A 23,829-nucleotide genomic window follows, 5' to 3' on the forward strand; every position below is an offset into this window, starting at 1 on the left:
AAATAATCGATATTATCACTGAACTCAATATAAAACATTAATCCAAAATGAAAGTTTAGAATTTTGTAAATACAAATACATTAAAATATCGAACTCCGTAGCATTTCAATATACTCAACAAGCTATGAATTTGTATTATCCTTGTGAAAGTTAAATACCTGTATAATTAATAAATATGTTTCACGAATATAAGCAGCCATGGATGTGTGGTTAAGTAAGCAAACATGGATGTATGTAATTTTCTTTACATAAACTAAAATATATAATACAAATAAAGTAATTATATTCCAAATTAATGAACATGTCTTGATTGATAACTTTTTTTTTTTTTAGAATAGAGAGCAGTTAAGCATTTCAAATACGTAATATTCAGCCATAAATGCTGAAGTGGTGAACAAAAGTAGGAAAGTATTTAAAAACTAAAAATGGCTGGGCAAGTTTCAATTACTGCCGCTTAGGGAGGGTCCAGAACTCCATCGAAAAGTATACCCAATTATAGATAATAAAACTTCTTTTCGAGCGCGTTCTGCGGAATGGAGTGCAAGTTCGTACCGACAAGGGTAGCAAGCTTTTTAGCGTACTGGCAAACGGCGGGCACTCGTGTGGTGCCTGACCAATTATAGTACAAGTGACACATCTTGTACGTAAGCTTTTGCATTTTATCCGGGGAGATACCCATGCTGCTGTAAAGAACGTTGTAGCTAGTCGGCGACACTGTTCCCTGGCGAACTTGTTGCGAGACCAGATAAAAGTCATATCGTTCGGGCAAAGTTATAACGTCATCAACTATAGTGCCAGGCGGAGGGTTCTGTCCGTTGAGGAAGAAGCGCGAGTTCATGGATCTGGTAACCACAATATAGGCTAATTGCGGTGGGCTTAGATCTACGCGGGCGTATTCAGCTTTTAGTTTCTCTATGATGTCCTTCACTTCAAATTCAAAAAGCTGCTTTAGTGAACCAGAGCTTACGCCGTCTCGATAGAATACAATTCGTGATGGCAGCTTCTTATGCTCTCGTTGATATTGACGCAGGGCCTTTGCTATCATGGGCCAAAGGGTGTTAGCGAGCACATCAAAAGCACTACACTCCGTAACCGTGCTGAAGTACGTGGAGTTTTGCTGTAGATCCATGGAGGCGATCAATGCTCCGTATGCCCTCTTGCGATCACGTGTACTCTTCGCAATGTCAAAGCCGATCGTCATTAGTCCGGACAAGGGCAGTTCGATCATCCAGGGTGTATATCCCAGCTTGCAATTCAGTTGAATTCCTATTTTGGTGGCAATGCTCATAAGGCTACGATTCTTAGTCGTTTTAATGGTCACAACTTGAGTGGGCACAGCCCTGTCAACGTAGCCTCTCTTTTTGATTGACGAGTATCTAAAATAAAATGTTTTATTGTTATTTATTTTATTTTTATATACAACGGTTTCTTCCGGAAATACATTAATTGGATTTAGATATTAACAAATTTTGAGTACTTTAAAGGAGAATAAATACCTTTCGGCGTTGTCATTGGGTACAAGGCATAATATAAGTTTGGGATCCGAGCGGGCACAATCATCCATAGCTCTCACATAAGTTGCTGTGCGATCGTCATAAATTATAAATCTGTGTGTAAAACGATAGTTAAAGTGGATATACCATAGAAACAAATAACGAATATGTGAGCACGTGAAACCTCGCATTACGAATTGAGTGAATACGTAAGGTGAGGTATGCGTGTTTTTTGAATAGCTCACTCCTGGGGGCTTCTAATTCGTAGACCCATTCCACTAGCGGCTCTGTACAAACAATCAAGTAAAGTTCTTAGCTCATGTGAATTTCTTTGCGGCGCGATGACAGCCCACCGATCGAGGCCATCGCTCGGAGTGGTGAGCATCCTCTGGTCTCTGAAATGCCTTTGCCAATCAGCGTTTTCTCCAGCAGGAACCCTGAAATCAATATTTAGTATAAACTTGTTGTGCTTATTTCCATCAACTTACTTTCCATGCTGAAACACGATGTTTTGCTGTCCAATTATGCGACCTTGTACTTCTGTAGCGTTCTTGTCGAGATCCATGTTCCAGTCTCTTAAAACTTTTACACTTTCTGGAGTGTTTTGCAAGCGGTGGTTGAAAGTGCGCAATCGATCAATGCGTTGTTTGGGATTCATTCGCGTGTAACTACTCATGGCACGCATAAGCCTGTTGATGAAATACAAGTGAAGAGGTAGTCAAAACACATTAAATAATTTATTAAATGTTATAGTGTGTATCACCAATATTTGAAATATTTTTTAATATGATGTACATTTTTATTTCATCCATATGTTTTGGAAAACAATTCCGGAAGATTTAATTGAATGATTATTTAAGGTTAGTATGCGACACAGGTAAATATGGTATAATAATATCAAGTTGTTAAAAATCTTACTGAAAGTTTGAGCGCATGTCGTCATTGAGTCCAGTCACTCGGCAAAGCTCAGGAATTAGTACCACCAATTCGCTGGCATTAGTTTTTAGAGCCTTGTCTCTGTTTTTAGATATCAACAACGGCTGATTATGGTCACGAATGCGTATGTTATATTTCTAAGGAGAATAAATGTTTGTAGAAACCATGTATGTACGCCGATGTATATCCGTGGTAAATGAAAGACTTACAGTGAGATAGTATTCCACAAAACTAATATCCCTACCCTTGCAACTGAATGTTGATTTCGGAGTTTGTCCAAAGTCAACATCATTGATACGATAAGTTTTGTTATTGTAATCTGTAAGGACAATCAAATCCAAAACATTTACTCGAACTTCGTCCTGATGACGAGCCGGATTTTGCGAACAACGTCGCATTATGTCGTAGACCGTTTCGGTGCGCATAACCTTGTGAGTTATTTCAGTGCCCAACAGAATGTCTTTTTCATGCTGGCGAATCGATGTCTCATAGCCTGGCCAAAGCTCCATTTTGAACTCCCTTATTTCAATCTAAAAAAAAAGCATATTAAAAATGCATTTAAAAGGGTTCCAAACGAAATTACCTTAGCTCGGGGATCAAATAGATTTCGACCAACTAATTCCAGCTTTAAGCCCTTCATGGAGCGCCGCAAAATGAGATTCAAAACTTGCAAAAAGCGGGGCTCAGCACACGATATGAATCCCACGAACTTTATGGATATTTTGTAATCAATGTCCATTTTCGACTTTCCGCTGAGCACCGTGATTTCCTGCTCAAACTTTCGGGTGGTGAACAGTTGCAGCCCGTCGAAAAGATAGCCGGATCCCAGAAGGTTAGCGTGATTGGACAAAACTCCCATACGGACACGAGGATTCTCGATGCTCGGCTCGAACTCCACATGATAATGAACGATCCGCCATTCCGGCTTAGTTTTTAGTCGGAAAAAGTTTGTCTGCAGCATAACCGGGACGCCATCAGTTCCCTTTTTGGATACCAACTCAGCCGGACGGGTATTCAGGTAATCATATTGATCGCCCCGCGGCTTTCGCTCTTGTGGGCCACTTCCACGCCTGGAGGCTTCCTCGAGGGATCCCCTCACTCTTGAAGATTCTAATCGAGGGTCTGCTCTCAAACCATCCGATGAAGAGCCTCTGAATACTTTCACCCTCTGCATAAAAAAAAAATTAGGTGAAATATATTTTTAAACGATGGATGATATTTACTCGTAAGATAAATTTCTTACATATATTATAAATTACATACAGCTGCGAAAAAAAAAATAGCAGCACTTGCACAGTAAAACTTTGAATACGTCTCCTACCTACAATTTAGGGCTTAAAAGGAGCTGAAATACCTTTTTAGAAAGGTTAAACAATTCACTTTTTAGGAAATAAAAAATAACTACAATTGTTTTATTTATTCTTATCTTAAATAAGGATCTTTGTGAAAAATGCTTAAATTTTCAATTTTAAACTTGATAGTAAAAAATTCACTAATAACAAATGTTTGCGTGATAAAACTACAACTTTCCCACTAATGTAATATTTAGGTGGGTATCCCTTATTACCAGTAACAGGATCGCAACGTTTTGGCATGGAATAATCCAGGTCCTGCCACCGTTTTAAGGATATTTGGCTCCAGGACTCCTCAATTACACCCAAAGTTATTCGTTGTTAGTTGGCTTTGAAGCTACAACTGCTTTTCTCATATCTGACCAAAAAGTTTTTGATGGGATTACGGCCTGGGGACTGTGCAGGCCAATCCAAAACAGGAACAGATTTATTTTGGAACGAATCCTTGGCTTTCCTGCTGGTGTACTTGGGGTCATTGTCTTCTTAATAGTATTCGGAAAAGGGTAGCATCATCGTCACCAAAATATCCACAAACACATGTTGATCCATGATTGTTTTTAACCATGGTATATGTTGGTATTGCCCCAACTACATAGTACGAGAAACAAGCCCATACATTATTGCATTTCCTATCATTTTGTTTTAGCATTGAATGATTAGACCAATATTTCTATGTGATTTTCCTTCAGAAACTGGTTTTTTGACCATGTCACGTTTATCTGAAGTGCAATGTTCTCCTCGTCCCATTTTAATAATTTTTTTTAAGGTATGTTTAAAAAATAATGTTGGAAATAGTAATACAAATGTCAAGTTTTATAACCATGTGCTTTTCACCAAAACAAACCGCCGACAAGTATTGAATATTTAAAAAAATCGATAGTGCTGCTGTTTTTGTTTTCGCCTCATTTTAGACCTTGCTGCCCAAAAAAAATTATAAAAAATAAAGGTATGGACAATTCAAATTTTTTTTTTCATTTTTTGATGGAAAAAATATCAAGCATTATGCGAAAAATCTGTATTTCGTACCTTCGGTACCGCAACCTTAATTTATTTTTTTCGAGGATAAAATACGTAGTGGTGCTTCTATTATTTTTTTAGCAACTGTATGTATGTACACATACTAAAAATCATCTTGATAAGAAATGACAGACATACGATTTTATATCTGATTATTAAAAGTCAAAATTTTCATTGAAATAATCTCAAAAAAGAATGATCGGTTCACCAACACCAATAAAAAAGACTCATCTTTCTATACTTAAAACAATCGCAATGATGTACAATTAACATGAATTGAATATTAATAAGCTTGATTTTGGGAAAAGATAGAAAGCATGCATAAGATTAAGCATAAAGCTTCCAGAGACTAGACGCAGTGCAAGTTTGTTTTCAAATGTTGTTACCCCCACAATCCGCACTAAACTGCCACGACCACACTTTTGAAAAATATGTTGATATGTTGATTAGTCTTGTAAATTTCCCTCGATCTGCCAAAAATCGTTGTGCCACGCCCACTTTAACACCCACAAACCGCCAAGAACGGTTAATGTTGAAATTTCTCCTTTGCACTTCCACTAGCTAAGTAACGGGTATCTGATAGTCGGGGAACTCAACTATAGCGTTCTCTCTTGTGTTTGCTTTGCCTACAGTTTCACAATATATAACTGTCTAAATTCAACATGAAGTTTTAAGAATGAAAAACAAATTATATAAAAAAAAAAGAATCAAGAGCCGTAAAGCGTAGAGTAAAAGGGTATACTACATTCGTTGATGAGCATGTAGTTAGTGACAGGAATTGTTTGAGGGAATATAATGGATGCCTCTGCATGAAATGTCGAGTCATCGAAATTCAAGAAGATTTTATGCTTGCTGAGGAGTTTGTCCGAATAACACAAGGCTTGTTTTTTTTCAGAAATTTTTACAATGTATTGACCAGGACAGATTGTGTAGCGATTTCAAGCTCAAATTCATTTTGGATTTTTGTTTATTTATTTTATATATAAGGATTTTTAGTACTTCCCTTTGGTGTCAAATTCCGAAGAATGAAATGCGCAGATTTTTGTTTATACACAAAGACATTTACCATCTATGCGCGTGCATGGATGTGCTTGTATGTGCGACATAACGGAATTCCAAGGAATGTGCTTTACCGTTTTAGGAAAGCAATTTTTTTTTTATTTTGTAAATATGTTTGTGTCTACATACCGGCCCATCACCACTTCCTCGGGAATTGGAGGGTTCTTCTTCGTTAAGTGGACGCCTGCGTCCTCGACCCTGATCATCAGCCATGGTTATTTTTTGGCACTCGATCTATGACTTCTAACTTCCAAATAGGAACTGAAAGAGGACTTCAAAAACGACGCTTTGGACTCAGGGTGACCAGATGACCATATTTCCTGGTAGGGTAAACTTTTGGAATGTATCGATATCAGTCTGCCAACAGAAAACCATCGGTTTTGAAAATAGTCGAAATGCGTTCTTTCTACCATATATTTATTCTACCATCTAATTATTTCTACCATATAATTATATTTTAGGTTTTTTGAACTTTGTAAGTAAAGTGAAATAGAACAAAGTAATGCACACTATTTTTTTTAATTTAAGCAGACACATAAGGTTTTTAGCAAAATCTAACAGACTTCCATTGATAACAGCTGATGTAACAATTTGAACATTCATAAAAGATTATTTACAAATAGCATTAAACAGTTTTTAAATTTGTGCGCATAAACCTAATAAATTGAAATAGATAATAAATGAAGAGTACAATTTCTACATCTATTTTCCCTCGTGGCCAAAGCCCTAAATACCGTATTTACGGTATATTTAATAATGACATACGAATGAGGTATTTTGTTACATGTACAAAACGGCCACCCTGTTAAACAAGTAAACAAGTGAAAATGGAAGATATACAAATATTTGAAAGGTCTCTTAGAGACTTGGATTACTTTAAAGACTTTCAATGTTTTCTCAATTTCAAAAACACTGCTCGAGTACGGGCCAGGTATATAAAGAAGAGGCACCAACGATTTAATCCCTTGACTGACCTAAATGAGCACAAATTTCGACTAAAGTACCGATACACCAAGGAAAACCTTCGCAGAATTATTGAAATTGTTCGGGATGACTTGGAAATTGAATATTTTGAGCCATTGAAAAGGGAGCAAGTTCCAATAGATCTGCAAATTCTTTCGGCCATTCGCCTATGGGGTGGCACAGAGGTAAAGTCAACATTTCTGTATGTCAGACGTGCGAATTTGTATGTACATCAAAACCGCGTAAACAGATTTTCAAAATTGCCCTCTAAATTTTAATTGATAATTGATACTGTATTTTACTTTATTTAAGCACCCCAAACTAACTGCAATGGCTCATGGCGTAAGTTTACGCACTTTGGCAAAAATAACGAGGCGCGTGGCTTCGGTTCTATCTTCGAAAGCTTCTAGGTATATCCGAATGCCGGCCACTCTATCGGAAAAAGAGCGATCAGGATCGGCGTTTCAAGCTATGGCCAATATGCCGCAAGTCATTGGGGCATTACTGCAGACAACTGTGAGGTTTCAACCAGAAAACTATGCAACTGATCTGGATGCAGAGGAGCTATTGCCCGCTTTTACCAACAGGGAGGAGGAGCTTCACATCCAGATTGTTTGCGATGCGGCCCATAAGATAAGAGACCTCGACATCCGACTGATCGAAGAGCACTCAATGCTCACCGACACCGAAATGTTCGGTCTGTCCAAAATAAAGGATCGCTTCGAACAGAACGAGTTCCGGGGTCGCATACTGTTGGGCAACGAAATGGTGCGTTGCTCCTCGTCTCTGTTTACACCAGTTCGATTCCCAAGGAACCAATCCGAGGAGCTGTATAACCACGCCCATGCGGTCACTTACGCATCGGCTAGAAAGTGTCTCAATTTGTTGATGAGTCGCTTCGGAATACTTGGCACCGAAATACAGGGATCCCATGGATCTGCAAAGCAGACGATTACGGCGTTGGCCATACTCCACAACATGGCAATGGAGTGGGCTGATCCCAGCATTGGTAAGCTAAACGAACGAGTCCTAAAGAGCTTATTCATAAATAATTTACATTTCTCCTTTTCAGATACGGAACAGAACATTTCACCATTCAATTCCACTTTCTTCAATTCCGTAGGAAGGTCACCAAAATCCGGAGAGGACAACAATAGAAGGCAATTCATTAAAACCCATTTTGCAGCCTAATAAATAGTGTTCTTACAATCAAGTCCCTACATTACCAATACAATTTGTACTTTCAGTATTACAAAAATTAAAAGCAACCCTATAAGGTCAAAGTCACTTAAATGTTTTTATCCAAATTAAAACAGCTTTGTTTTTATATTTTCCCGCATATTTACTGATTAAAAACCGGACCAAACGGGTAAATTGAGCAATTAGAACTGATTTTCCGGGAACTCCCCTATCGGCCGAACAGCTGCTGCGTACGCAATCGATACCTATCGCTCGGTGGCACTTCAAAGTGTTCAAGCTGCCATCTCTAACTGTGCACATGGAAATTCTGTTCTTCAATAAAACAGTAGTTTAGTTTTTTGTTGTCATAGGCTGTGAAAAGTTTTAGTGAAAGTTTATGAATTTCACGCTTAACTGGAAACTACCAAATAAACCAAAATATTTATAGACAAAATTGTGCATTTGCTATTAGTTAAATATATTGTAGGTATATTGTGGTTTCATCGCAATCATTATAAAAATCCAGGATGTGTGTTTCGATTTGCATTTCAGTTTTTGCCTCCATTTACATACATTTACCTGGCGCATTTTTCGTGCTGGCAATGTAATCACACCGAGCTGAAGACAAGTGCCAGTGACCTAGATTTTGGGAGTCCTGCGCTTGGGTAGAGTAACGACAACACCACCGCCACCGCAATCCTGCTCCGTGCCCGTTAATCCCTCCAGCTGCAGCAACAAAGTAAAGGTCACAAATCGCGAGGCAAGTAAGTTTTTGTACATATGACCTGGTTTACGGAGTGCCAGCCACTCTGGTTGGCTCAGGGGGAGCAGGGTGTTAATCTATAATGTATATTCACCGTCAGAGTGGCATACTATGCATTCTGGCTTCTCTCTATCTATCCACCAGATATGATTAATCCGCATCCGTAATCTTACGTCCAAATCCGATCAGAAATCATTCACAGCATTTAAAACTTGTTATAGGCCTTTTTTGGGTTAGCGGAGTCAGAGATCACAACGAGCTTAGTGTACCCCTCAACAAATATATGACTGGGTGACCAGGATCTGACATGCGTAACAACAGTGGCTATAATATCCCAGCCAGCAACAGTCTGAACAACAATGGAGGCGCAGCGCCACGTTACTGCAATGCGGACAATACGTTTTGCTACTATAGCTACGATAACTGCAACCTGATCGCTCCAGCGTGGGGCAATCGCCAGAACCAGAATCAAAATCCAGTGCCCAACCAGAACCACAATCTGCCGACAAAGAGAATTCCCACCAATCATGCGAACAGATCGAGCTACCTTCAATCGGCGGCCAATTCGGCGCCCGACTCATCACTCTTTACCGATGCATTTGGCCAGCACTCGCTGGTCAGCCAGCGGATAGCTGGCAACAAGAGTTGCGAGTACGTCTATCAGACGGTTCAGCGATCAGAGGATCTGCATGCCAATACGCAGTACAAGCAGGCAAGGTGCTATGGCGCTGACAAGGAGCAACAGCAGATGTTGCTGCATCCACCCATCGTGTACTTCGATCCGGAGCTAAAGAAACGGAAAGCAAGAGGGGGACGTGTGTCCACCGATTATGTGGACAATAGTCCGGACCGATATCGGCCAGTCAATTCCCCTGCACCAGAGCCGTCTTGGGATAACATACTGTAATTTTGCAAATGCCTTTTTGTTAATTGTCCTGCTTGTTGAAACTACATACCTCCAGTACACGCACACACAAACACGTATTTTGTTGTTGTTGTGTTCGAGTCTTAAAATTACAATTTGGAAAACTACCGATAGATACCACATAAACTCTAGTTGCGAGTACATAACTATATACACACAAACACTCATTGAACATACATAGATGTGTAAACAATATACAGATTCCTTTGTTCGCCATGTTGTAAGTAACCGCTCTCCGTTCTCGTTTTTCAGCTCGGAACGCCCTGTCCAGTATCAGACGACGAACCAGCACTATCAGCACTATTTTTCGTACTTTTACAACCGTGGAGCGGATAAACAGTCCAAGCCAACGTTTGCCGCTGCCAATAGCCGCAAACTGCCAATGAGTAAATTCCAAAAGGACGGCGCCAGTCGCAGGGATTCGCGAGATGTCGATGACACGGTTACTATTGGGCGACGGAACAATTCCGAGGACAGGAGCTGGCAGGGTCAAAAGAATGAGAAGCACGTGCTAAAGGAGAAGCTGCCAAGCAATGATCTGGAAGCCGATTACCTGGACAATGGCTGGGGAGACCCTGAAAGCGGAGAGGACTACAGGGATATTAAAGATGGCTATGACCCTGTTGTTGTCATTGACAATGGGCTGGAGCAGGTTGGAGTACATCGGCGTTACTGCAGAATGACCGAAAATACGATCCTGGATAACTCCGGAGACACCCTTATTAACAACAACAATAATGAATTGAAGGTTATGCGTAAGTCGACGGAGCAGCCCGTGCCACGGTTGCCCATGACGCCCAAGAGGGCCAAAGGTGGGGCCGCGTCTTCCAAAAAGCCAATGCCCACGGTCCACCGAGTCCTGCTGTACAGCACACAGAGTCCACGGCTGGGCCGGAAGCAGCAGTTCAGCACCCAGCGGCTGAGTGCGAAGCAGCAGAGCGCCAAGGCACTGGGTGCAGGTGACGAGGGACAGACGGTCATATTGCTGGAGCCGGAACACAAACAGGAAGACCACCGCAGTGCCATTGACTTCGATCGTAATGACGACTTCGACGAAGATGATGATCTCGATAATCGTAAGAATAGTTTTTTCTAAGACCACATTTGTTTATTAATTCAAAAAATGCTTATTTAACTATTGTTTATTCTTATTGTTTAACCAAATAGTTTCGAATTTTGATGAAAGCGACACGGCGAGTGTTCTGTCAGACACCGAGGACGGTTATCGTGCCCATGCCTACAAGCTCACCCACTCTGTGGATCGATTTTTATCGCCCCAAAGCACGCCCAGCTTTTTGTCATCACAGTCTTCTGAGGATGATCTGAAAAATCCGGATTCCCTTCTGGTTCCCAGTTTGTTTCCCTACGTGCCCCCTTATTTGTCCTTTTCGTCAAACACAAAACGAGGTCCTCGCGTGCCGCCGGATCTACATCGGGTTCTGAAGTGGCGCATTACAAACATAATGCCCAAGGTAGTTCGTCTGATTCTGGCCAACAGTGGAATGCGAATGCTTAAAAGTGAGTTTCATTATAATAATCAGATTTCAATTAATTAATAATTCGCAATTAGAAACCAACGACTGGATGGGCGTATGGGGCAAGCATTTAAAATCACCGTGTTTTAAGGCCATTCGATCGTATCAGAAAATCAATCACTTGCCCGGTTCATTTCGCATCGGTCGAAAGGATTCGTGCTGGAAAAATCTGCAAAGGCAGATGGGTAAGCACAGCAACAAGGAATTCGGATTCATGCCACGCACATACATTATCCCCAATGATCTGGGCGCCCTGCGCAGGCACTGGCCGAAGTATGCCCAGCGAAATACTAAGTGGATAATAAAGCCACCAGCCAGTGCTCGGGGTGCTGGCATCAGGGTCATTAACCGGTGGGGGCAGATACCCAAGAGAAGGCCCCTTATTGTACAAAAGTAAGTAGCCTGCATATAAGGATCAAAAGCTTCAAAATGATATTTACCATTTTATCATTCTGTTTTTATTTTATAGGTATATAGAACGACCGCTTCTTATAAATGGTAGTAAATTTGACTTGCGTTTGTATGTCTTGGTCACATCAGTGAATCCCCTGCGAGTATTTATGTACCACAACGGATTGGCACGATTTGCGTCAGGTAAATAAATACCTGAAATCTAGTGAGCCGTATATTTATAAATTTTCTTATCTGCAGTAAAGTACAGCGCTAAGGCGGATACTTTGAATGATCGGTGTATGCATTTGACCAACTACAGCATCAATAAGTTTTCCTCGAACTACTCGAAGAACGAAGATGTTAATGCCTGCCACGGACACAAGTGGACTATCAAGTCTTTGTGGACGTATTTGGCCAATCGGGGAGTGCGTACCGACTGTCTATGGGAGGCTCTCAGAAGTTTAGTTCTACGGACGATTCTCGCTGGCGAGAATGGCATTAATAGCATGATTAGAGCAAATGTTGAATCAAAGTACAGCTGCTTTGAGCTATTCGGCTTCGATGTTATTTTGGACTCTGACCTGGTTCCTTGGCTTTTGGAAGTTAATATTTCTCCCAGTTTACATTCGGAACTGCCCCTAGATGCTCATGTCAAAGCGCCTTTAGTGCAGGGCGTTCTTAATACAGCACTGTACAACGTAAGTGTGGTGACACTGTACACATTAACATGGAACGTATGTTATATATAAGAATACATATTTTAAGGTACCTCCAAAACTATCTCACGATAAACAAAAAGAACTGGCAGCAGAATTTTCCTTTCCTCCCGGCACACAAATGTGCTACGACAAACGGCTTTACATCAACTACTTGTCTCGCGAGGAAAAGATCAAACATAACACATTTACCCGAAAATCTATGGAAGATCGGAATGAGGTACGGCGTAGTTTTGATACTCCAAATAACATTTCTAATTACACTTATATTTCAATACAACAGTATGTCAATGCGATCCTGAATAATCTGACCCCCGATGATGTGAGGTGCCTTATAATAGCCGAGGATGAACTGGCGCGATGTGCACCCCTGGAGCGCATCTTTCCAACTGATCAAACCCATAAGTACCTTAAATATAACGACACTCCGCGGTATTACAATCGCCTTTTGGATGCCTGGGAATCGCGCTACGCTAACAATCGCACAGAAGGGATTGCGTTGTTGCGCGATTATTGTCAAAACAAATATCATCTTCAAGTCCCAACACCTCCAGCCAAAAAGGTGAGATCTTTATTCATCAATGGTGCAGAAGCTTTTCACAAGACCCATTTAAATGAATCGTAAATTATATCAAACAAATGTGTAGGGCAGGATATTTTTTTAATGATACAAATATTTTAAGTTATTATACTATTTCGTTTATAATAATCCAATTCAATCAAGCCAAGTGCATATTGCACTGCATTCTATACATACACTAAGTATTTGCCCACTTTTTAATTCTTTTTTGTACACAAAAATACTGTCCTAAAGAAAAACAGTTAAAATATTCATAAATTCTCGACTTTTGTTAAATTTTGAGGGCTGTTGGAGATTTATACAATCGTTCTTTTGGCGGTGCCGCGCTCTTTGCCATAGTAAGTCTTATCTGTTGACCACGCAGAGTCATCGTAAAACAAAATCTCGAATATTAGTAGATAGAAGAAAACCAGTAAGCTTGTTATAATATTGTATTGTCTTTATTTAAAATATATCCAGGACAACAAAGTGTATTTGTCATCTCTACCGGTTAACTACCATAACGTAAAAATCTTTTGTTTTCTTTACCAGTAATGCATAGGTAAATAACGAAGCTTAAATAAAATTAAAAGTAGAGGGATGGTCAAATAGTGATGTTCTCTTTTGCCGACAGGCCCCATATATAGTTCTAAAACCAGATGATTTATGTAATTAAAATGTTCCTATAAAAATAATTTAAAACAGATACTGCTCACCGAATTCATATGTATTGCATTGCGTTGCCTTCTTGTGTTTTTCTGTTCGACGTTACCATCACTATAATTTCTTTTTATGTCTCTGCGTATATGAAGTATATTGAAGGTGATCACACTGCATATTCCTTACACCTGAGTCCAGAACAAGACTTTCTTTCAACGTCAGGTGGGTCTTTAAATGGTAATATACCTCAACCGGCTGTCCATAAATAGCTTTTCCAACGCGTCGACCTCAAATCTTTCACAAAAAATAACATTTTAAAAAACATATTTATGCAAATTTTTAAAACCGGACCATCGCAAAGATAACTGCGCCTGAAGATTTAAATCCATAGCGAAAGTAGTGAATTTTAATAAAAAATTTCCATGTAACCATTATTTTATACGGTTTATAATTCCACGGACTTCTTACCTTTATTTTGAACTCATTTGAAAAGTAGAAATCTCATGAAAATAATCTGTTACATGCTTATATTCTAATCATGTAGCCAAGAACTTATAGTTATGCGGTGAAAAACATTTTATGTATGTTTTTGCGGGGTATCCTTTTTTATCCTTTATAGGTTGCTCGTTATATTGTCTCTCCATTCAAATATAAAAAAACGTAACGCAGCTTAAGTTTGAAAAATAATCGTATTTTTGATAGAACATTTACAAAAACATTTTACAAAAAAAAAACAAAAACCACAAACTTTGTGAAACACAAGGGAATATATTCTTTGGGACAAAACTATATTAAACACAGTTAACTTTCTTATTATTTAAGTATACCTGCAGATTTAGCTTTACGTCAAAAAGTCACAAAATCACATCAGAGCGAAATACACTGCGCATTAAATGTTATTTATTTTTGAACAATCACTCATTTAGCTCTGTTTGAGTAATCCAACATTTTTTCATTGGTGCTACATTAAAAACAAATCTACTTTCCATAGATATACTCGTCTATTGTTTGTATTTATCCAAAACAACTCCTCATTTCAATACCTTGCAAGTCATGGCAATGTAATCCGTTTTCTTTTCAATTTATTAAGAGTTAAACGAGTTTATTATTGTCTAATCGTTGATGCAATTAAATCAATTTGTTTTGCTGTAATTGTAAATTTGCAGGATTACTTCATCAAGTTTATGAGATGGATTTTAAAGTGACAGTCGCTGCCATCGTATTATTGGTAGTCATTATTGTTATTATTAGTGCAATTACCTTAGTCTTAATAACACATGTATATATTTGATATTTACTATTTACTATTAATAAATTCAGATGTATTTGTAAATAGGCTATTCAAATACTTAAATCAAAATGTACTCTGTTGGGACATTACCAAAATTGCATAATTCGTAACTAAATTGTGATCTTTTTTTTATAATAGATTGGAATAGTGTTATTGCTAATACTGAAGTTAATATATAATTCTTAGTAATCAGTAAATATGTTGTTATTGATTAATTATAGTAAACTGCCAATTATTTAAATCAACAATAAATGAGGTGTTTACAAAGTCGAATATTAATAAAGCCCAGTGAAACCGCGTTTTACGTTATAAAGAAATCAAAATTATTTTGATTGTGGACAAGGATTACATAATCTGAAGGTCTGTAGTGGGGACCCAAACAACAAAACGCCTTACTCTAAATAAGGCTGATTTTTGATTTTTCTTAAATAACTTTAGCAAATTATTTGTTTTTTTATATACAAAAATATTCTTTTATATTAAATACCGTAACTACGGTTTTTATTTGGGATAGTAAGGTTTTCCATTCACTTGTAACGATTCTTTTATTGAATTTTATTAATTGATAAAAATTGGTAGACCAAATCTAGCATAAGCTTGTCTTAGCAATTGTGATTAAATAAAAACATATTAAAATAATTTATTTTCACATTAAGCATTTAAAGAATCGCTGGCTGGCAGCTTAAGCGATCAAATCTAGTATGTAATATAATAGATGTTTTTTAAAGCCATAATTTACTTTTTATATCGAAGGGTAAGTAACTTAAAGAAATATCATCCAATTAAAATTAGTTGTTTTCGCAACCTTTTCTATTTTTTGTATTGGACTGTACTTTATATATTAAATATAAAACTAGTTACCAAGCTTGTAATAAGGATAATTTCTTTAATTGTATTTTAATTAGCGTATAAATGTAAAACATAATATTGTTAAATAGACCAAAATCAATTCGATATTATGTTGTATTATATTTGAATATAAGAAATACATGGGACTACGAAGTAATGTAATCCGTTGTTAAATCTTAGGTGCACACCTAATTTTATTAAGACTTTTTAATCCTATATTGTGTTATTCTGCTTGCTACTTTATGACATGCATGCCTGTGATCCTATGCACTGGGCAAAATTTGCGTATTTTTTATTTAAATTGGTTAATTTGTATAGTAGTTGCAAATTATTGGTTTTAAAACTTCGGAAATCCGATTGTATTTTATAATCGCTTTCGTCTATTTACCTTTTCAACTTGTGGATACCTTTTCAATAACTGTTCGATTTTTAATCTAGGACTCGAACGATGAAGAAATTAGCATAGCGACGCCAAATACTATAAAAGATGATATCGAATCCTAGCATCTGCATTTGAATGGTTGACCAGGTGAGCCAAACCTTTCTAAAGTTCGTTTGCTGCAAATACTAATACAGAATTTATTTTCTTTTTTTAGACAACTGATCAAGACTCCGTTTGGCCTGCAATAAAACAAATTTTATTTTAAAATTCAATATTCGGATTAATGCGGCATTGTGCACGTGTTCGGCAACAATTGAAATTTATATGTAATTCTAATGCAATTAGAAAAAGTTGCAGTGAATTATTAAATTATATGTTAACTCATTTAATTAGCTTTTTTAATACATGCATATCCTTTCAACGAGTCTTCATAGTCACAAACGTTTACATATTTAAAAGAAACAACTAACATTTCAGATTGGGAAAATAATGTGTGTATTATTACCTTTATTAACTTCAAATGAATGTATCTTAATACAAATGTCAATATATCATGTTGTAAAATTGTTAGATTATTTGATTCCAGTACGTTTTATAAAAAGTACAGCTGATTCTCTAGTCCTGCTGAAGGCTGACGATTAATGCTTTCGGCCACGAGGAAAGCCAATTTGTGGGCGTACTGGCAGACAGCGGGGACCCGTACAGTTCCAGAGAAATTGTAGTACATATGGGTCATCTTGTAAGAGAGTATCTGCAGCTTATCGGCGCTTAGTCCCATGTTGTCACAAATGACATTGTAGCTGGTAGGCGACACGGTACCTTGACGAACAGCCTGGGACACTAGGAAGAAGTCATAGCGCTCTGGCAAGGTAATAACGTCATCGACCACTGTGCCCGGAACTGGATTGCGGCTGTTAGCAAAGTAGCGAGAATTAATGCGCTTGGATACAACGATAAATGCCATGCGACAGCCCTCTGTTTTTCCCGCCGATTTGTAAATTTCGTCGAGCTTGCCCTTTAGGAACTTCACCTCCGTGTTCACCACCTGGTAGAGCTGGCCATCACCAACACCGTCGCGGAAGAAAAGAATGCGCTCTGGCAAACTGCCGTGGTGCTCCCGGTACGTTTTCAGGGCGCACGTCATGTTCAGCGACATCTGCTCCGACAATTCTTGGCCCTTCATGTGTTCGGTTACCGTGGAGAAGTATCGAGACGACTCCCTCTGGTCCATGGTGGCAACCAGAGCCCCATATGACTTGTTCTTGTCCTTTGATGAATGACAGACATCAAAACCAACAGTCATCAGTCCACGGAGAGGGAGATCGATCATCCAGGGAGCCCCCATCAATTTGGCGTTCATCTGGATAACCACCTTTGTTGCGATAGACATGAGCCCAGCTGATTTTTCCTGTCGGGGCGCGATTACTCTTAATGTCACCACCTGCGACGGCACTGGTCTATCCACGCAAGTGCGTTTTTTGATGCAGCTATATCTGTTGGGGAATGGGGAAAAGTAGTTAGATCAGTCTCTGGTCCAGATAATCTGGCAAATCCAAATTACTTCTCTTCATTCTGAGATCTCATGACAACCATCACAATCTGTGGATCCTTGGCTACGGCGTTGTCGATCGCTTGGGAGTAAGTACCGTTGCGGTCATCTCTAATTTCATCACTGCACGGAAATAACAAATTTAATTAAACATTAATAATAGTTAGTATTACTTACTAGATAGGCTTGGCAATGTTCATCTTCATGGTGCTGGCTGCACGGATGCACATCTGCACAAATTCCTGAGTCTCGCGCAGATTTCGACCCGGAGTAATCACGCACCATCTATTGATGTCCACATGTTTCCACATCGAAGAACTGCGAAACTCACTGGTCCAATCGGCGCGAACGTCACATATGAATTTTTTGTTGTTGCCAAATAAAATCTTCTCCGATGGCAAAACGCGAGCTGGAATCTCCACCAGGGCAGAGTCCAGCTCGATGTTCCAAGACTTCATGGTCTCCGTACTCTCCTTAGAGGACTTCAGGCGCCTGTTGAACATGCGCAGGCGTTCAATGCGACGATCTGGAGCCAGTCGGGTATGCTCACCCATAGCCTTCATTAACCTGAGGATCATAAGAAAAGGCTTTCGAAAGCATCCTATGGACTACATTCCGTTTAAATATACCTGAAGTCGGCGCGCATAGAGTCTGTCATTCCTGTAGCCCGAGCCAGCTCGGGAATAATCATCAGAGGCTGGTCATTGCCTCCACGAATGTTTTTCTCTGTGGGACGAGACAAGACCAGAGGCTGCTTGAAGTCTCGAATGGTGATGTTGTATCGCTGAAATGATTCTTCTTTTAGAAAATTTATAACGCTTTTGGTTTGGATATACCTTCTTATAGTAATCCACGTACGAAATATCACCCTCTTTGGTATTAAATTTGGATAAGGGTGTCGATTGAAAGTCCACATCGTCAACGCGATAGGTTTTGTTATTGTAGTCCGTTAATATCACCATACCTTTTATGAAATATTTAAATTGTACTATATTGTACTAAAATGAGAAAATTTATAAACTCACCCATTACTGCACGTTTAAATGCAGTTTGATAATCGTCATTGTCACGAATAGCCTCGGATAAAATATTGTACAAGGTATCAGTTCTCATCACCTTGTGGGCTATCTCTGCACACAGTAATATATCATTCTCGTGTTGGCGAATCGAAGTCTGATAGCCAGGCCAAATTTGCATACGGAAATTCTCCAAATTAATCTATATTTTATAATTACCAAAGTAGGAGTTATTGATCAGATAGTCTTTTAAATGTACATATGTTCAGAGGACAAACCTTAGCTTGAGGATCAAAGAAATTGCGCGAGACCAGCTGCAAGTTTAAGCCCTCCATGGCCCTACGCAGTATGAGGTTAAGGACCTGAAACTGCTGCGCATCGGCCGTATCCACAGATCCAACAGCCTTGATCTTAATTTCAATGTTTTCTCCAGCGCGACTCTTCGTCACCAGTTCCAGAACATATGGGCTATTCTGTACAGGCTTGAACTGATTGGTGCAGAACAAGATGGTTCCGTCGAAGATGTAGCCGCCGAGAAGGCTTCGATGTTCATGCATAAAAGCCCGCCGCAATCGTGTATTGTCCACGTCGGGCGTAAAATCGACGCGGTACTGGTAGATTGTCCAGTTTGGACGCTTTAATACCTTAAAATAGTTTGTCTGCACGGTAATCCTGTGACCAGACACTCCGTTCTTGGTGGTCATTCCTTGAGGACGAGAATGTACCACATCCGTTATCAGCCTACGGCCGCGCACGGAACCACGCGGATCTCCTGATTTCAATTAATTCGAAGAACCCATTAAAGGGTGAAGAAAATTATATATAAACCACTCACCCTCAGACACCTGCACTTGCACATCGCTCAACTTGGCTTTCTGCATCGCGTGCACCAATTGAGCATCACCAGAACCTCCAGATGCTTCAATCCCTGCCGAATGCGACTGACCCTGCAGCAAACAAATTGTTAAAATAATTTATTTTGTAATTTTATTGCAATAAGAAGTACATATGTACATTAAGAAGATCAAAATTAAAAAGTTTCGTTATTTAAAGTGAAGTAAAATTTGCGCCGTGCTAGGTTATATAGAGTACACACAATTCATTATGGTAAAATTCTTTCCTATTTGGGCGACCTATCAGCTTTTTCCTATTTTTTTTGTAGTTGCTTTGAGTTACTAGTTTGTGTTCTTTTTATTTACTTTTTTTAATTAAAGCGCGCGAAGGATGTATGCATTACATACATACTGCCTGTACAATTCCGTTATGTTTATGAATAACCTTGAATGTACTCGTTGTGTTCTATTTCGTTCATTATTTGGGAAATGATTCCAAAGCATGTATTTTTTCATTTAACCAAAACAATTTGACAAGGGCAGCCGCTCAAAAGCAGTTTGTATCATGTTTTTATGTGTTTACAGCAATATGATCTGCGTAGTCATCAATTTTTTTTCGCAATGCAAGCTTTTTGCAGAAACATTCAGATAATGGATACATAAGGAAAGCGTTACATTTTTGAAAAGAATTTTATTTCATTTTAACCAGCATATATTTATTTTTAACTGTTTAAGTACTCATTTGTAATTTTGCGTTTTATGCATTGTGTACGAAAATATGTATAGAAATGATAACATACCGCATGTACGTATGTACATTCAAGTAAGTTTTTTCATGAATGGTTGTATGCAACCATGTAAGTACATATGTGCATGAAATAAGTTATAAAGAAAAGTCCTGATCTTGCGTCGAGATTGAAATTGGCTAAAAATAATAAGTTCATATGCATTATTGCTTACAAGTTGAGGAGCCAAGCCGCGATTGACCTCTTCATTGCGCTTGCTTCCACGCCCACGTCCACGAGCAGTTCCCGGGTTTGGTGGTAAATTCATCTTTAAACTAATTAGTTTAGCTCTTTTTCACTTCACTCGCTTAAAACTTTCGCTAGCGTTGCTATCCACGCGCCACAATTGCCGGTTAGAGAATCAGAGAACGGAAATAAACGGGACATTTCAAGACGCCCAGGGCTGGAACTTACGCGAATTATTCCTGCGGCTATCGATCGTGCTTAAACCGATTAATTCAAGATCTGCGAACACATTTGCAAAGATGTAGTTTCCGAAATGCAAATATTTGTCATTTAATAGTGTATATATCAAAGCTTTGGTCTTAAAGGGATGTTCAAATTTTAAGAGATCTCAGTAGAAAGATTCGATTCGTAGGCCCTTTATTTATAGACAGAGCTTATACAAAATATGCAAACGAAATTTCTTATTAATTATTATTTAAAACATAAGCTTAAAAACATATACTTACGCGTAATAAACGTGGTGATGTAGTCTTATTTTTAATGGAATTTTAATACAATACCAAAAATTGTATATCTATTCAACCGTACCTAATTAATAAGTATCTAGATAATAAATAGAAAAGGCTCATAGGAGCGTTTTTTGGTGATGTTTACATTTGTATCATGTTAGAAGGTCCAGCTGTAATATTGTTAAGTTCCGTAACTAGAATTTTGTCCGCCACTGTGTATCCAGATGGCAAAGTAAAATCATAAGACTTTCTAATTACCAGCAATCTGTGAACTTTTATGTGTACTTTAAATTTTTTACTGATTAATTCAAAATTGTTGTACCAATAAAAAAAAGAGCATTATTTGCGAGTTTCGCACTCATTGAATGCATTTGCCTAAGATAACGTTATGCACATACCATAAATATTAACTGCCTGCTGCTTGCAATAAAAGGTCTTTCCCTTCCGAGAGTATAAAAGCCGGTAGCTTCCATATAAACATTTCAGTTGATCCTAGAGCATGATCATGTACATCAAAGCGTCTTTCGCTTTCCTGCTCTTAGCCCTGATTTGGGAATGTTCAAGTGCACAGACGTGTGAGCCGCCTTTTAGTCGAGTTGGAAACAAGTGCTACCACGTAACCTTGCAAAAGGTGGTCCCAATGAGTACAAAGCCTTTTATAAGTATTCTATTTTATACAACAATATTATTTCAGGCCAACTGGCATGTCGCCGATCGCAGCTGTCGAAAACTTGGTGCCGAGCTTATGGTGCTTGACAATGAAGAGGACAAACTCCTTACAACCGAATTCCTGAAGAGTATGGGACTTTCCTTCACCCAAAGCTGGCATCATTCCGTTTGGGCTGGCATCAATTGCTTGGGTAACCGGCGCACCTTTCTTCTCGCCAAGAACGGCGATGCTGTGACGTACCTAAACTGGGTGCCCCGGGAGCCAAACAACGCTTCTCCCGAAGAGGATTGCGTGGGATTCGCTAACTACAACGGAGCCTTTGGGTATCACGATATAGAGTGCAAGGTTCAATTTCCATTTGTGTGCCAGAGGGTACCAGCTGCGGACTACTTCTGCCTTAAGCGGGATCTCTTCCTAGAGGTCCTTTTGTAGGGCATTCAATTACATGTTTTATACTCACAAATAAATATACATATTTGTTTTTTACCATACCTACGAGTTTACAACCAATATCACCATATTCATCACTTTTGAGTACAACTATTTTTTTGTTAAGCATTCTGATAAGATCAGAACCATTAAGTTACAGAAGTTTTCAGACACTAAATTTCTTATTGAAAGTTTCGGCCGTTGGTTTTTTTTTTATTAACATTTTAGGTTGAAACACATTCTAAAAGTCTAAGACTCTTGCTTCACAACGGTCGTCTTCTCGGACACGTACAGACCGTCAAGGAACTTACGGATATCCTTGTTCTTGACGGTTGTGGACTGCTGGATGAGGGCGGCAGATCCGGAGACAGACTCAATATCGTTTCCCTCCACGATGAGCTCGTCCTTCTGGGCAGTGGAGTTCACCACGGTGACGCCAGCAGCCATCTCCACACGACGGATGTACTTCTCGCCCAAGAAGTTACGGATCTCAATGACCGTGTTGTTCTCGGAGGTGACACAGTTGATGGGGAAATGGGCGTACACAGCACGCATCTTGTACTGGAAACCGAACGTGACTCCTAGTAAGAGGAAAATTTCAATTAGTTAAGTGGTAATTGTTTTCAGGAACTTAATGACGAATCTATTTGGCAACCACATATTTAGTTTACTTATAGTACTTTAAAGTAATTTCTAAGAAAGTGGATCCGTATGAATGGATCTTAGAATGCAAACGAGGGTTATCCCCGTAATTGAACAAGCTTTAAGAGTTGTGGTTGGCAAATTGAGACATTGGTGTGTTATTGATTGTTTGTCCTAGCACTACGCACCCTTGATCATGTTCTCGATGTGACTGCAGACGGTACGGACGGCGGCCAGCTCCTTCTTGGTACCGAACCACTTCTCCACCTTGAGGGTGCGCTTGTCGGGCATGTACATGTCCAGGGCCAAGTGCTTGAAGCTGCGCTTCAGGGTGCCGCGAGTGCCGGTGATGGTCACCACACGAGCCTTCACCGAGGCCTTGATATCCTTGGGGATCTTCACGCACTGGTTGGAATTGATGGTACGCATTTTGATGACACTGTCGGCAAAACAAGTTATTAGTTTATCAGCTACAAGTGCTTTTAACAGAGCATTCCAAACACCGAATCGCAGACGTTTCTCGTTTCTCCCACCATGCGTTGTCTATTGTTTTGCAATTTGTTTAGGGACTATCCACCGCAGCGGATGTGGAAATACGGCGGCTCTTCAGTGCCACACGCCAATTGCCGTTTCAGTAGAACACTCGATTTGATGTTTTGGAACACTTTTTCACACAAAACTTACGCTCCGTTAGTCCCTCGTTTGTATGACACAAATTCTGGATGGACTCCTCGCTGCAAGTGGTTGTTTAAAAGATATTTTGGGTTAAAATTTCAATAAAAATATAACGCGGAACACACTACTCACCGGAAACGGGGAAAAGAAAAGAAGGGAAATTTAATGTGGCTGTGTTAGGCGCAAGAAATGCGCTAATTTAGGCGTGCCATGTGCCGTTGATGTGCTGTTAACGCATCCCATTGTGCTGTTAGGCGCGGGAGTTTCTGAGTCGGCTTACAGTAAATTTTTATATTTTCATTAACTATTATTCAAAGAAATAGATAAAATCTCAATTAAATGGTAATTAAATAAGCTTTTGAAAAAGCTTTGCAAGTCTGAATTCAATGAGCATTAATGGTACTAGCGATTTTGGAGAACATCCTACCTGTTGCGCTCAACAGACACATTTTGGTCTTATCAT

At 39.1% G+C, this 23,829-nt stretch overlaps 6 protein-coding genes across 8 annotated transcripts; 3 read left to right on the forward strand and 3 right to left on the reverse strand.

The window, feature by feature from the left end:
- Positions 1 to 207: 207 nt before the first annotated feature.
- LOC120458195 (protein piwi) lies at positions 208 to 6,142 on the reverse strand. Its single transcript, XM_039645769.2, has 8 exons — positions 5,987 to 6,142; positions 3,013 to 3,597; positions 2,639 to 2,959; positions 2,412 to 2,566; positions 1,982 to 2,182; positions 1,739 to 1,930; positions 1,497 to 1,607; positions 208 to 1,376 (listed from the first exon to the last, which is right to left on the reverse strand). The coding sequence occupies exons 1-8, from the start codon at positions 6,068 to 6,070 to the stop codon at positions 494 to 496; spliced, it is 2,532 nt and encodes an 843-aa protein (XP_039501703.1). The 5' UTR covers positions 6,071 to 6,142; the 3' UTR covers positions 208 to 493.
- Positions 6,143 to 6,657: 515 nt separating this feature from the next.
- Positions 6,658 to 8,107, forward strand: LOC120458721 (putative nuclease HARBI1). Its single transcript, XM_039646470.1, has 3 exons — positions 6,658 to 7,005; positions 7,133 to 7,829; positions 7,893 to 8,107. The coding sequence occupies exons 1-3, from the start codon at positions 6,685 to 6,687 to the stop codon at positions 8,009 to 8,011; spliced, it is 1,137 nt and encodes a 378-aa protein (XP_039502404.1). The 5' UTR covers positions 6,658 to 6,684; the 3' UTR covers positions 8,012 to 8,107.
- A 216-nt stretch (positions 8,108 to 8,323) lies between these two features.
- On the forward strand, positions 8,324 to 16,461 carry LOC120458765 (tubulin polyglutamylase TTLL4). Of its 3 annotated transcripts, none has more exons than XM_039646577.2 (12): positions 8,324 to 8,482; positions 8,552 to 8,763; positions 8,984 to 9,665; positions 9,940 to 10,763; positions 10,855 to 11,205; positions 11,258 to 11,615; positions 11,692 to 11,816; positions 11,874 to 12,313; positions 12,381 to 12,551; positions 12,615 to 12,893; positions 16,129 to 16,219; positions 16,287 to 16,461. In XM_039646577.2, exons 3-11 carry the CDS (start codon positions 9,070 to 9,072, stop codon positions 16,192 to 16,194), a joined length of 3,210 nt encoding a protein of 1,069 aa, XP_039502511.1. In that variant the 5' UTR covers positions 8,324 to 8,482; positions 8,552 to 8,763; positions 8,984 to 9,069; the 3' UTR covers positions 16,195 to 16,219; positions 16,287 to 16,461. The 3 variants fall into 3 exon arrangements, with proteins under 3 accessions (XP_039502511.1, XP_039502596.1, XP_039502676.1); XM_039646662.2 differs by having other exon boundaries at positions 8,552 to 8,759; XM_039646742.2 differs by lacking the exon at positions 8,984 to 9,665 and having other exon boundaries at positions 8,325 to 8,482.
- An 82-nt stretch (positions 16,462 to 16,543) lies between these two features.
- Positions 16,544 to 20,638, reverse strand: LOC120443682 (protein aubergine). Its single transcript, XM_039622954.2, has 9 exons — positions 20,431 to 20,638; positions 19,473 to 19,584; positions 18,916 to 19,409; positions 18,647 to 18,839; positions 18,458 to 18,585; positions 18,251 to 18,405; positions 17,799 to 18,188; positions 17,634 to 17,744; positions 16,544 to 17,565 (listed from the first exon to the last, which is right to left on the reverse strand). Exons 1-9 carry the CDS (start codon positions 20,521 to 20,523, stop codon positions 16,665 to 16,667), a joined length of 2,577 nt encoding a protein of 858 aa, XP_039478888.1. The 5' UTR covers positions 20,524 to 20,638; the 3' UTR covers positions 16,544 to 16,664.
- Positions 20,639 to 21,420: 782 nt separating this feature from the next.
- Positions 21,421 to 22,111, forward strand: LOC120458209 (C-type lectin 37Db). The gene is made up of 2 exons (XM_039645786.1): positions 21,421 to 21,581; positions 21,645 to 22,111. The coding sequence occupies exons 1-2, from the start codon at positions 21,450 to 21,452 to the stop codon at positions 22,050 to 22,052; spliced, it is 540 nt and encodes a 179-aa protein (XP_039501720.1). The 5' UTR covers positions 21,421 to 21,449; the 3' UTR covers positions 22,053 to 22,111.
- A 116-nt stretch (positions 22,112 to 22,227) lies between these two features.
- On the reverse strand, positions 22,228 to 23,522 carry LOC120458208 (60S ribosomal protein L9). The gene is made up of 4 exons (XM_039645785.1): positions 23,499 to 23,522; positions 23,376 to 23,425; positions 22,880 to 23,130; positions 22,228 to 22,630 (listed from the first exon to the last, which is right to left on the reverse strand). The coding sequence occupies exons 3-4, from the start codon at positions 23,118 to 23,120 to the stop codon at positions 22,299 to 22,301; spliced, it is 573 nt and encodes a 190-aa protein (XP_039501719.1). The 5' UTR covers positions 23,121 to 23,130; positions 23,376 to 23,425; positions 23,499 to 23,522; the 3' UTR covers positions 22,228 to 22,298.
- Between the last annotated feature and the right edge of the window lie 307 nt (positions 23,523 to 23,829).

The sequence above is a fragment of the Drosophila santomea genome, chromosome 2L, assembly GCF_016746245.2.
Source record: "Drosophila santomea strain STO CAGO 1482 chromosome 2L, Prin_Dsan_1.1, whole genome shotgun sequence".
In the NCBI taxonomy this organism is placed as follows: Eukaryota; Metazoa; Arthropoda; class Insecta; order Diptera; family Drosophilidae; genus Drosophila; species Drosophila santomea.

Excerpts from the sequence above, each read along its gene's own strand:
- LOC120458721 (XM_039646470.1), top strand. The coding sequence starts at position 6,685 with ATGGAAGATATACAAATATTTGAAAGGTCTCTTAGAGACTTGGATTAC. Across the intron at positions 7,006-7,132 it reads GCCTATGGGGTGGCACAGAG|CACCCCAAACTAACTGCAAT; the intron begins GTAAAGTCAACA and ends ACTTTATTTAAG. Across the intron at positions 7,830-7,892 it reads GTGGGCTGATCCCAGCATTG|ATACGGAACAGAACATTTCA; the intron begins GTAAGCTAAACG and ends TCTCCTTTTCAG.
- LOC120458765 (XM_039646577.2), top strand. The coding sequence starts at position 9,070 with ATGCGTAACAACAGTGGCTATAATATCCCAGCCAGCAACAGTCTGAAC. Across the intron at positions 11,206-11,257 it reads TGGAATGCGAATGCTTAAAA|AAACCAACGACTGGATGGGC; the intron begins GTGAGTTTCATT and ends ATTCGCAATTAG. Across the intron at positions 12,314-12,380 it reads TTAATACAGCACTGTACAAC|GTACCTCCAAAACTATCTCA; the intron begins GTAAGTGTGGTG and ends ACATATTTTAAG.
- LOC120443682 (XM_039622954.2), bottom strand. The coding sequence starts at position 20,523 with ATGAATTTACCACCAAACCCGGGAACTGCTCGTGGACGTGGGCGTGGA. Across the intron at positions 18,840-18,915 it reads TCTTTGATCCTCAAGCTAAG|ATTAATTTGGAGAATTTCCG; the intron begins GTTTGTCCTCTG and ends TATAAAATATAG. Across the intron at positions 17,566-17,633 it reads AGATCTCAGAATGAAGAGAA|ATATAGCTGCATCAAAAAAC; the intron begins GTAATTTGGATT and ends ATTCCCCAACAG.
- LOC120458209 (XM_039645786.1), top strand. The coding sequence starts at position 21,450 with ATGATCATGTACATCAAAGCGTCTTTCGCTTTCCTGCTCTTAGCCCTG. Across the intron at positions 21,582-21,644 it reads ACCACGTAACCTTGCAAAAG|GCCAACTGGCATGTCGCCGA; the intron begins GTGGTCCCAATG and ends ATATTATTTCAG.
- LOC120458208 (XM_039645785.1), bottom strand. The coding sequence starts at position 23,120 with ATGCGTACCATCAATTCCAACCAGTGCGTGAAGATCCCCAAGGATATC. Across the intron at positions 22,631-22,879 it reads CATCGAGAACATGATCAAGG|GAGTCACGTTCGGTTTCCAG; the intron begins GTGCGTAGTGCT and ends TCCTCTTACTAG.
- LOC120458195 (XM_039645769.2), bottom strand. The coding sequence starts at position 6,070 with ATGGCTGATGATCAGGGTCGAGGACGCAGGCGTCCACTTAACGAAGAA. Across the intron at positions 2,567-2,638 it reads TTGTGGAATACTATCTCACT|AAATATAACATACGCATTCG; the intron begins GTAAGTCTTTCA and ends TATTCTCCTTAG. Across the intron at positions 1,608-1,738 it reads CGAATTAGAAGCCCCCAGGA|ATTTATAATTTATGACGATC; the intron begins GTGAGCTATTCA and ends TTTTACACACAG.